The sequence below is a fragment of the Python bivittatus genome, unplaced genomic scaffold (genome assembly GCF_059951505.1).
Source record: "Python bivittatus isolate LINGU-HERP-01145 unplaced genomic scaffold, Pbiv_v1 ctg000610_np1212, whole genome shotgun sequence".
Lineage (NCBI taxonomy): Eukaryota > Metazoa > Chordata > Lepidosauria > Squamata > Pythonidae > Python > Python bivittatus.
Window position 1 is genome coordinate 39,995,500 of NW_028277088.1, and position 13,157 is coordinate 40,008,656.

The window sequence follows — 13,157 nt, forward strand, 5'->3', positions numbered from 1 at the left end:
GCTTTCAGGTCCTGCAGCCACTTTGCACTGGTGTTATGTGTCTTCTCTTTCTCCCATATGTTCTTCCAGTACTGTACAGTTTCTGCTGTTGGTGGCTCTGCTGTTACTATGTTGTTGCACTGCAGTTGGGAGTACACCTTGATGGTTCTTTGGAGAACAGGGCATTTATCTTCTTGGCCTCTGCTTCTCTACTGTATCTCCTTAGCCTGGCAGCCAGTGCTGTGAGCCTTTGTTTAGCAGTCTCTAGGGTTTCAGATGGAGTCAGGCTCATGTATTTCTTCAGTAGCCGAGTCTTATCCTTAATCTCCACACCCTTCTGTAGTTTCACCAGCTGACTAACTTCTCTCTGAGTTGCCTTGATCTTAGCCTCCAACCTCATTTTCCAGGGGGGTTATGTACCACTGTTTTTCTTGATCATGTAGCCAAGCAATCCAGGATTACAGCGGCTGTAGTATATACCATTTCATTGGTTTGAGTTATGGTAGTAGTAGGGATTGTTGTGAGGGGTCTGTTGGCATCTTCTAGCATACTATCCGATGGTACTTCTCCACTGAGCCTTGGTAATCGGTCTCAAGGGTTTATCCATAGTTTATCCATAATCTTATGCCTCATAACAGCTTCTGTGCTCTGTAACTAGCTGTTTCTCAGTTAGTGTGGATGTAGGTCTTCTGTCCATCCATAGTTCCCTCAACATTTCATATATCCCCTCTCATTAGGTATACTGTTGTAGTAGCATTCCATCAATTCCAGGTCCTCTTGTCGCATCCATGTATGGTTTGTCCTGGTTCCCCATCTTCTGACATGGACCTTGTTAATCTAGGCAATGTCTGAGCCGACATGACTCTCTTAGTTCTACATATGCCTACATACAGATCTCCATGTTAATATATGAAGTTATTGGTGAATGTCATTCAGAAATTTGGATCAATTTGTTTTAATAAACAGTATCTTAAACAGTATTTCCATTTCATTTATATTGGATGAGATAGTACAAGAACTGAATCTGTAACTGAAGGCAGTAATAGGCTGGTGAAGGGCAATAAATTGAGACAGAATCCTGACAATACAGAGGCATTATTACTGGATATTTATGAGCCCCAAAAGGTTTGGATGGGTTGAGCACTTTCTGAAAATAAATCCAATCTTTTGTTTGTTTGTGCCTTTGAGTCAATGTTGGCTCCTGGTGACTGCTTGGAGTAGTTTTCTTGGCAAGGTTTTTCAGAAGTGGTTTGCCATTGCTTCTGTCCAAGGGCTGAGTGGGAATGACTGGCCCAAGGTCACCCAGCTAGCTTTGTGCCTAAGGTGGTACTAGAATTCACAGTCTCCTGGTTTCTCTCCTGATGCCTTAACCATGCACCAACTGGCTCTCCTAAATTCAGTCTAGATTGAGAATATTCCTAGATACAACTTTTTTGGTGAAAGACCAGATGTTGTGATGAATAAGTGTCTATTCTGAGCACTAGTTGGCTTTTCAATTTAATTCCATTCCATTATGGTACTTCAGGTTAAAAAAATGTATGCCACCTTTCAAAACCAGTTTTCCCCAGGTGGCTTGCAACAGTAATGACCCTTCATGAATCAGGGTAGTTGTCTCTAATTGTCCATGCCTTAGTAGCTTTGTGTTTGAAGTGTTGTAATGTGTTTCACATGGAGCCAGCGTTGAATGGGTTTGAAGGCTTCATCTGCCATGCTCAGTTATTGAGCAGTATCCAAGACTGAAGTTCTATTACATCTATTTTCTGTAATCTATACTAGCTGTATTCATTTTGGAACTTACTTTTAAGATCCTCACATTAATTTATAAAGTCCTAAATGGCTTGGGCTCATGTACACTGTACTGTTTTGGTATGTACCCCTCTGCCCTTTAAAATCTTTGGAGAATAAAACACTTTTCTTAAGGAATGACTACAATGGTTTCCAGAGATGGTGCCCTTATTACAGTGTGAATAATGAGTTGTCATGGATGCTAAGGTGGGAGTAGATAGCTCATTCTTCTACTTTTTAAAAACAGTGAATTATATGTATAGCATGCTGCTGATTGGACTGGATAACTGTTTGTATTTTTATTTATCCATAAACCATTCTCCATTATGAAGAACTATATATAGATGGAATTGATGGTGTGCTAGAGATCCAGTATTGAGACGTCACAGTCTAAAAACATAAAACATGTAAAAGAAACTTCAGGTCAACTAAACTTAGATATATTATATCTAGAAAAATTATAACTTTTCTAAACAGATGAGAGGCGGGATGAGATTTTTATAGCTGGCAATATTCCTAAATGATAAAGTTCAAAATCTTTATATACCATGGCTTTAAAACCATGATTAGGCTATGTTCCCATACTCTGAAAACATTCTGGTTATTTTGGAGTTTAGTAATGTAATTGAACGCATTCATCCAGTAATAAAGTGAATATTCATACTGGATTTATCATGTGCATAATTATGGATCAGATTACACAATTGCTGCCAGTAAAGTAACAAAACGTTTTCAGCAATTTGTAGCAGATTTTTTTTTTCAGGGCAGAAATAGAAAAGAGAGGAGATTTGCTTGTATAGAGTATCAATTTGAAGATGAAAACAATTGCATTGTCTTTTCAGAAATACATTTTTATTAAATAAAATTTAATATTTCAGGATTCAGAATTATAATTTGTATTCAGGAAATTTTAAACCCAATATTCCACCCCACTCCGCGCACACATGGACACACAAATGAAACCCAGAATTAGAGGCTATTTTTGGGGGATGCTTATATTAAATAGCAAAGACCTCAATTATTGTCAGAGACAGATAACAACCTCAATCATATGTAATGTTAAACTATAATTTAGTGTTACATGAATAATCTTGAGAACTTTTGACATTTAAAAATAAGAAAAACGAAGCTAATCTTTACTGTGAGAATTACCTTATAATTGTATTTCACGTTCCCAAGAAGTAAGCACTGGTCCCATCTTAGAATAGTGTAAAAAGAAAAAAGAAAGTGTTCAAACCTATCAGTACTATGGGGTGTGTTTTGTCAGTATTGTTAAGAGCAAGTTTTATTCAATATACATGGAGATTATATGAGGTTTCCCCAGGTGATATAAAGAAATGTGCTAATAGTCAAGCCGCTGGATTTTTTTCGCACCTCACTTAAACACTGTGGACAGACCTATTTACTTGTTGTGTCAGGGTTTCATTAAAGGCTTTTCTTTTTAAGTCAGTACAATCACACACGGATGGACTGACTTGTCAAAGTATCCCTGCAAACTGTGGGGATGAATGGGGTTTTGATCCTGGCGTCCCACAGTAAAGGCCAATAGTAAAAACACTAGGCAGCTTCTGTCACTACATATGTCCCCAAAACAAAGCTTTTCATGCATTTAAAAAAGTAACCTTAAATTTGTAACCCATTTATTAATTACACCAAAAAATATATGCCTCTATTGATTAGAAATAATTTATTAAAAATGCAGTTTTTTTAAAATTAGCACGAGTAAGAACGGACTATGGCATTGTAGGCTAGATCAAAAGAAGATTTAAAATCAGGTAAGTTGAACATGGGGTTTAATTTACAATGCACCAGAAGATTGAGGTTCAGCATAATATACATTATCTTGTACGTTATTTTCTATTTTGTAAACCTCAGGTATAATCATAACATTCAATTTTAACTGGCATATACTTCAGTAATTATTCAATAAACACCAAGCAGTAAGATCAAGGAACTGTTTATATATCAAGGTAATCTAATGCCAATTAGTGGTTCCCCACCCAAATTACGTTATTTCTGACACATCAGTTCTGCTTGTAACAATGTTGGCATGATGATGATGAGTATGAGATCCCAGTTTGAAAGTATTCAGTAATGCACTATAATAGTAGAATCCTATAGGCATGTTAAGGGATCTTCTCAGTTATTTTATTTCAGATATGATTAGATTTCTTTCTTGCTTTTTTCTTTGGAAGTTCAAGAAAGAACATATAAGGAACTCACTGAACAATAGCAGCCTTATGAGGTTGACTGAGCTGAGATACAATGATTGACCCAGAGACACTTATGGGTTTCACAGACAGATGGGAAGTTAAATCCAGGTCCAACACCTTTCTTACTACAGTACACTTCAAGAGGGTTCCAGAGATCTAATCAGATCCACGATCCTAATACTAAAGGGTAGCATGACTAGCTCCTCTTCTCTTTTCCAGAAAGAACTTTAAACTGCCAACTGTATTTCTTATTAAGTCATAATACTTCTGAGTTAGTAAATCTCCAGTAAATATTCCACCTGCTACCCTGAATACGTGGTCCTTAGACCTCCATTTGTTTTTACATTGAATTAAATAAGTTTAATGCTAAGATCTGCTCTTCTGAAAAGCAAGGTTTTGCTGTGTCAAATCTGTGGAATGGTATGCTTTTATGTCTATGGCCAGAAATATATTAAAAAGTTATATTTTCAGCTGCATAAGGAGTTGCTTAGCAGAAGTTAATCTTGCTGCCTTGGGAATGTTTTTCATTATTTGTCAGAGTAGCAAATTAATGGACATTAACCTGTTTTTCTTGTTATTCATTATGCTAATTAAAGCCTACATCTGAGCATCAAGATGATGAAAATGTATGTTCTTTGCTTTTGTCACAAACTGAGCATTTCCTTGCAAAGTATATTGAATAATTATTTCAAGGAAATTACATTTATTTATTCAAAAGGTTTATAAACCACTCTTTTAATACTGTCTCTTTTAAGGCAACATAGAGAAATACACAAATTGTAAAAACTCTGTGATACCAGTAGAAATCAACAACGAACAGTTAGGACTGAATAACACTAAGTACAAAGCAGACCCAGCAGAATCCTGGTTTAAGTATAGACAAAGATAAACTGACCAATAATTACAAGACCTGATAGGCATTATTGGAACAGAGTTCCACAAACAAGGGACAACTACCATGGAGGCTTATCCCTTGTTCAATCATGATCATGATCATTATTATTATTTTTCCTAAGTCTCAACAAGTAGATCATCCTATGTCAATTTTAAAGATGGTTTGGGTGGCATAACCTTCAAGCAGCTGGATGTAAATTATTCAGGGTATTAAGACAACTTTAAACTGTTGATGCTCAGCAGTTTAAATTTAAATTCAGCCTAGAAACATACTGATAACCAATGCAACGTGTACAATATAAGTAGGAACAAATAATCTTCCAGTTTTTATTCACCATATTCTGGAAAATTCAGTTCAAAGAACTGCCATAATAATTAGCTGTATTCAGTTTCAAACAAACTTCAAACCATATATGCTGGCTTATTGCAAATAACCAAAATCATATTTCCTGATTTAATAACATAGCAAGCTATGATTAATCAAAAAGTCTTCCTGGCCACATAGGAGACCTCTATTACTACGTGAATGTTTGTTTTCATAGTCTCAATATGGGAAGGGAAGTGTGCACTGCTGTATTGTAACCATTGGGAGTATGGTTTATTGCTTGTATCATTGAAGTTTCACAATAATTATTATTAAAGGTTTCTTGAAATTGAAATATAAAGATATTAATGCAACACAGTTCGTGCACAAGTTCTTACAGTGTAATACAAGTGAAAAGGGAAAAATGATAAGGAAGAAAGAGAGACAAGCAAATGCAGACACTACATCAGCATCACCACATATTTCTTGATGAGAAAAATGCCATAACAAGTAACTTAAAACAGATTATTATACACTATATTACAATTCTAGAACACATCTGGTTCTAATCTTTTTGGCTACTAAACCATTTTTTTTTAATACTGAGTTTACATTATATGATAACAGGAAACATTCAAACTCATTTGAGGTCACAATATTGTTCATGTTGTTGAAATGTGATAGGAATTTTTTTCACAGTTTGTTTAACAAAGGGCACCAAGGACTTACTGTTTTACAAAAGATGCAACACTGCGGATTAACTGGGCTGGGCTGTATTCTTTTTTGATATATGTTCATTACTTTTAATAGTAAGCAACCCAGAGTCACCAAGGAGTCAGGCGGCCTTGAAATTGAATTCAATAAATTAATTTAAAAAACTGGATTTTATACCTATTGTCCATAAATATAGGAAACATAGCCTGAAGTCATAAATCAGTAAAGGCAATCCTACAAGGGACTACTTGCTAATTCTTTGCTTTATTTATGTATTTATTTATTATTAGATTTGAATGCTACTGAATCCATTCAGTCTTCCAAGCAGCTTAGAACAATAAAGTTCTCGTATACCATAATGTTTTTACGGCAGCAGTGATTGAGGAAGATTCTAGTTAAAGAATTAAATAAAATAGTATGTTCTCAGGACTTAGATGCTACTACTGTTGCTGGACTGAACTAGTGGTCACTTCTAGAAAGTTTTGTGGTGATATAGGGGACAATAATCCTTTAAAGTGGGGTTACCCAGCAGTAAGGCCTGAGAGTATCAGTGATCTAATGCTAAGTTGTAGAGGGAGCACTGCATTTAATTTGGGGCATTGGGCCTGCTCTTCTTTGTGACAGTAGGGATATATATATAGCCTCTGTGGAGATGATATCCCAAGGTCTTGTTTATTCTTGTATGTAAAGGTCTGGATAATTCCAGGTGTGGGTTCACAGCTGGCATAATTAAAAGCATGTGCAAAAGAAAATATAGGAGCATCAGTAGTGATGGTGAAGTTATTTCAAATTTACCACCATTTCAGTGGCTTCAGTTTATAATATTCACAGCACCCTTGGCTATTGCCTGTCCTTGATGCACTGTGTCCAGAATTTATGCTCTGCTGTACTCATCAGTCTGCCATTTCTGTGATCAGACCAGGTTTTCAACAATTCTTTTTTTACAACCTGAATCTAAGGAAAGTGAGAGATTTCTCTGTCCATGGGATTGTTTCTGCCATTCCTAACCATTACATATTTCCTGGAATTATCCAGACCTTTACATACAACTGCTGCACAGAACAGTGGCAATTAGAGTGGCAATTAGAGTGAATAAGTGTCTCTGCTACTCATCCCCTCCCATTTTTTTCCATAAAAGATGAGAAACAAGGATATATATTATGACATTTTTTAAGAGTGATGTCTCTTAGAAGGAAGGAGAAAATGCTTATGGAAAGTCTCTGTGTATAGAGTCAACAAGTTTACCTTAGCCTTCAGGCACATAATAGGAAGAATGCTTTGTCTGGAGACAGGTTGTTCTAATTTCAATTTTTCTAAGTTACACTTTGTATTATTTTATAAAGCAGTTCAGTCACATTTTATTTTATAAAGCAGTTCAGTCAGTAATTGATGATGGCAGGATCATCAATACATTTTATTTTGGCAGGAAGTGGGAGGGAGCAAGCATACCTGATCAGGGTCTCATTGAGAACCTACACATACCTTTCCTAATACTGGAATGCCATTAACAGGATATGGGGCTTTGTAGAAGCCTTGAAGAATGGCATAGTAGAGTAGTGAATATAGCTATTTTATGTTCCTTTGGTGCATAGCTGATTTCTAACAAATGTGGTAGAGATGAAGGAGTAATTGAAGCTAAGATTACAAGATTTGAGGAAAACAAGACCCTCATGAAAATCAGTTGTGGTTATAAATTGACATATGTTTGGTATTCATGTTTTACCTAATAAACCTTTTTAATAAACCTTCCAAGTCTCATCCCATCACGTTTTTTTTAAAGAGAATTCAAAACAAAAGTATTTTCCTATGGGAAGGATTCTTATAATTAATTCCAAAATCTTATTTCAAATACATCTGGACCCTTAGTCCATTTGTAACTTTCCAAAATCAAAGTTCTAATCACCCTAATTTCATGCCCTGATTTCTTTGGCTAATTTTTTCTTACTCTTTTTCTGTACTTTGTATAATGTTGCTTGCCCAAAAAGTCAATAGGGTTTATGGAGTAATTGGTGATGCCCCAAAATCTGCCAGCTGAAATGATAGGTACAGTTTTATTTTAAGTTGATTGATATGAATCAAATGTAATTTCTGTGTGAAATGTTATCCTGGGATGTTCATTAATTATTCTAAAGATGTAATTGAACTGAACATTGTGATGGAATCTGTGTGTATTTATAGGGTGCTGTGTTAACGCCAACAATGGATCACACAATGTCCATGCAGCCAGCAAGTATGATGGGCCCCTTGACACAACAGATGAGTCATCTTTCCTTGGGCACAACAGGAACAGTAAGTTTAGAGAATGTGCTTCAGCTTCACTTTTTAAATAGTGCTTTCTCACTTTCTAGACTCTAGCAGCCTTTCCCAACTGGGGTTCTGCACAGATCTAGGCTTTTGCAAGAGGTTGCTAGGAGTTCCATGATTCTGATTAAAAATAAACATCTTTTTTTTAAGTTTGCATGCCAGGCAGTGGTGGCACTTAAAGTGATGGGAATTTTGACAAAGCCTGCCACTGTGCTGTTTTAAACATGGTAAAATGTGGGTTGTGTAGTTTCAAAATGAATTGTACTGTGAATTTTTTGTATTTTGTGAGATGCAGGGGATCCCTGAGACCTGAAAATTATTTCAAGGATCCCTCCATAGAAAAAAGGTTGAGAAAGGCTGCTCTAGATCATTTTCTATTCATCAGTATATTTCCATTTCTGTCTTTATTATTTGAACATTTCCATAGCTAATAAACTGTGTAATTTGTTTCTCTTTTTATATCAGTTTCAATTTATTTCAAATTAAAAGTTAACAACAAAATGCAGAGACTGTATAAAAGTGGTTCTTGATGCAGGATTGGAAATGTACAGATTAGGAACACCATGGTTTACCAAACATAGTAATAGTAGTATTTTTCTTTGGATCACTTGTGCTGTTTTCATACTCAAAATCATCCCAAATTGCCATTGTGTTCCATGTGAAATTTGCAGGTATCCTCATAATACTTGGATAGTTTTCAATATTACATTATCAAAGATAGTGTTATATTCATTCTGACTATAAAAATAGTTATACATAGAAATAACACTTCTGGGACATGATTGAAATCCATAGCTACAAAAGTCCTTATTCATACCATCCTTATTTTTGCTACAAGTTATGATTCCAAGTTTGAGATCAGAACTCAAAACAAGGACAAAGTAAGGACAGTCTATGAAAGACCTCAGAATACCTGTTTTGGAAAAAGTGGAATTGCTGAACTTCTGTACGTCAGAGGGTTTCAGGCAATCTCAGAATGCCTCAAAAAATACAATGGTTTTTTAACACATTACAGTTATGAATTGATAAGGGCTTGTAATCTGTTTCACATTTAACTTGCATCTTTGTAACCAACCTGTCTCCCCCTCGCCTCACCCCAATTTAAAACTTACATCAGTGTAGTCACTCAGTATCTGATGAAGTGAGTTGCAGCTCATGAAAGCTTATGCCTTTTAACGAACTCATCAAAAAGATACTACCACACTCCAGATTTTTTATCACCAGAGACTAACATGGCTTTCCTCCTACCATGCCATCTATAAAATCTCTGCTTCATCATCCATACAGAATATATACAATCATATAATTTGCTTCTTTTTCAGAAGTCGTTTGTGTCATAGCATACTGGACTCCAAGAGCGTGCAGTTGATTTAGTATTTGTTGCACGCTGCATGTTATTGCGTGAACTTCAATGATGGCATTAAATTCTAGCTCCAGAGTGTTTGTATCTGTGATGTGGCTACTGTAGAAGGACTAAGTTGATATGATATGTGAGGGAAGTACTAAATTGGTTTAAATGCTGTCAGTAGCTATGGTAGAATTAGATTTTCTTCAGCTGCTTCCTGTCAGCAAATGTAGGCAACAGGCCTGTCCAGTGACCATTTCTTCTCTTTTTCTTGTCCTTTTTACATAGTTAGTTTATAGACTCACAAGACAATAAATGACAAGTAAGCATTTATACTGACATATGCTGGAAGCCAGAGAGCTGATTAATCAGAGAGTTTGCTATTCCTTAGAAATTGCCAAATCATAGAATGGTATTGATTAACAACACTACATTTTTGTTGGCTGTACCAGAAAAGGATGACAGGAAATTTATGATGGAGTTATTTTCCTGTGGGGCAAATTGTATCAATGGGGAGGAGCTTTTAAAAAAAAAAACCTATTCCACAGGCATCATCATCTAATTGGATTATCTCTCTGTCTTGTGACCACTTTTAACTTAGTTTTTAACGTATGGACACATTTTCCCTCATGGGCACTGCTCATGTAATGTGATTAAAAGCCTTAGATTGTCTTCAGAGCTAAAGCATTTTCATTTTCATTATCACCTTTGGCAAATGGACCAAAGGTTTCCTGTTATTCTTTTCATGCTAGTTCTGAGTACTGCCTAAAATAAGGTCCATGGATAACCCAGCATAGTAGCTTTATTTATTTATTTATTTACTTACTTACTTACATACTTACATTTTGAGGCTGCCTGACTACACAGTGATTCTGGGAAGCTTATAATTAAAAAATTGAAAGGGAACAAAATATTATCAAGAAAAAAAAGATAACTGACCAGAAAACAGAACCAAAAAGACCAAACAGCAAAAAAACAAAACAAAAAAAATTTGAACCCAAGGCCAGATCTTTAGCAATGTGCAAAAATTCTTGTATCACTGCTGTCATGTATCTCAGATAAACCTGAGTGTCTCATGGGCCCAACCTGCTACCAAATTTTCCCGAAGGAAGAATTTTAAAGCTAGTTAGGAGTAACCAAAGAATATCCAAAAATTTTCAGGTAACCGAGGAGGAGGAGGAGGAGGAGGAGGAGGAGGAGGAGGAGGAGGATTATTATTATTATTATTATTTTGAAGAGAAGTAGCATAGTTTCTCTGGAAATTCCATACATATCTTGATTTAAAAAAAAAAAATCAATGACTGAAGTTCCAGTGCTGGGGTAGGCTGGATTTTCAAGTTGCCATAAGGGGTTGTACTTTGCCATTTGAATTCCTGTCCTTGTGCCCTTGATTCGATCTTAAGAAACGCTAAGTGTAATGTGATGTGTCTTTTGGTAACAAATGCATCCCATTTGAAGCCTGGACACTGAAAGCTTTTTTTAATATAGCTAGAGTGGTCATCCAAGGCCCACAGATTTATGCCACCCTGAAATCCTATTGCACCTCCTCTCAGAGGCTTCTAAGTTTGCAGTACTGAAATTCAGCAGGAAATGCTGAGCAATATCAGTACAGCTTTCCAAAGGCTTCCTTGGAACATTAAAAATAAAACAGATGACATCAGTGTCTGGAATATTTAAAATATCTACTCTTCTTTTTGAAAAATCTACCCTGAAAAAAATGAGTGGGGGGGACTGAAAATGTGTACTCTGAACTCTTTTGGTCACTGACATATATACTTCTTTAAAAGTTCCACTCCAACAGCAAAAAGGATTGTTGTTGATGTTGGGTTTCCGACACCAGTAAGTTATGGTTCTAAGCAGTAGCAAGTTAACTTTGTAGGTAAGTTAATTACCTAAGGCAGGTAATTAAGCAGCAAGTTAAGAGTGATGTCCCCCCACTTTCCCATTTCCCCAGGACTAACCTTTTAAATAAATAGCTCCAGCTTCTTTATCCAAGGTGACCTGGTATAAGCTGTCACACTGAAGTTATACTAAACATTTCCAGGATGTGGGGGTCCAAACCCCCACAATCATACAGACTTGGGTTGAACCTTAGTCTACTCCTCCCTACATATACTTATGTGAACTTTGTTCTTAGTAAGGATTAATTGCAAATCAACTTCAAGTGGTTGACCTTGTTTAAACAAGCTCTGTTTCATTCATCTGAATATATTCAATTTGTCCATGTCCTCAGGTGGCATAATTTCAGCTGTCTTTGTTTTCCTTGCCTTTTCTACTATTGTAATTCACTTTTGCTACATTACATTTGAACTATGAAACATTACTCTTTTTTTTTTTTTTTTTTGCAAAAAGTATTTATTATATTCCCTTTTTAGTTTTTAGAAGTCACTGTTGTTGGTAATTTTCATAGTTCTCTCCCAGGTATCCTAGAAAGCTGTATTAAAAGAAAGAAGATTCCCCAGTAGACTAAAATGTTTCAATTACATTTTACATGTACTGAATTAACATTAGCTCTTCTTGTACTGAGTTGTGACCTTTTCTGGAGTACGTTATGATTGTTCACATTTTCCAGGAATTTCCTGGTCTGTTAGCCAAAGTCTACTTATGTTGGGTTATACTGAAAATCTTTGTCTGAGAGTGTTTCTGAATTAAACTTCCAGATTTATTTTTAGGGACCGTGGATTGAAGACCTTTACTATAGATAGAATTTCCTGACCTGAAAGATTAGACTTTCTCTGTCAGTTTAGTCCCAACTAGGCTTTTGGTTTGATGCTGTATAGCAGGGGTTCTCAAAATATGGCCCGCGGGCCAGATACGGCCCGCCAGGGTCATTTATCTGGCCCGCCCGCCTGATTGGCCGCTACTGCTGTCTGTCAGAAGCGGAAGTGTCGGGGCTGTGTCGGGAGCTGCAGGCGATGCACGAGGAGGGAGATTGCAGAGCCGGACTATTCTACATGACAGATATGCCGGGTCCGGCGGCTCTCCTCCTCTCCTCATGTTTTTTTCAAACTATAGTCCCGCCCCCCAACATTCTGAGGGACCGTGAACTGGCCCCCTGTTTAAAAAGTTTGAGGACCCCTGCTGTGTAGATTTGGTGGCCACTTTAGTGGTGGTGGTATTGTTTTAAGGCTAGCTTTTTTGATTTGTTAAATGTTGGTGAGTTGCTATCTAATACCACATTTTAACTAAAATGTAGCTTTTATTTTCCTTGTTTTTGCTAGCTGTTTTAAATTAATATAAAAAGCTGATCTCCTTCTAACAATGAATGCTTGCACAAATACTTTATATTGAAACTTCCAGGTTGCTGTCATTGTATTTCAGTGTATGCCATCCCTTCTCCCACCACAACCCAAAAAGCCTTTGAAGAATGTGTTTAAACTCATGGTCCTTTCTTTCCCTGCCAATGAACTTAATCGGCAGGCTAGACTGAGACCTGCTGTCCAATAAAAGCTGTGAAATAAGTCCCAATGTCTTAAAATAATCAAAACTCCAAGGGAGTTTTATGGTCCTTTTTTATTACTGGCTACGGACTTCAGGCATAATGTTCAGGATTTCAATCTAGTGGGAACTTACAAAATAAAAAGGCATTCTCTCTTAATATGTCTGCAAGAAGCTGTGT

General features: G+C 36.3%; 1 protein-coding gene across 4 annotated transcripts in view; it reads left to right on the forward strand.

The window, feature by feature from the left end:
- RBMS3 (RNA binding motif single stranded interacting protein 3) overlaps positions 1-13,157 on the forward strand; it is a 609,805-nt gene that overhangs the window by 557,249 nt on the left and 39,399 nt on the right. For all 4 annotated transcript variants that reach the window (XM_088150839.1, XM_088150837.1, XM_088150836.1 and 1 more), the window contains one exon: positions 8,068-8,178. In XM_088150839.1, the coding sequence (XP_088006965.1) occupies positions 8,068-8,178 (111 nt within the window). The remainder of the gene's footprint in view (positions 1-8,067; positions 8,179-13,157) is intronic.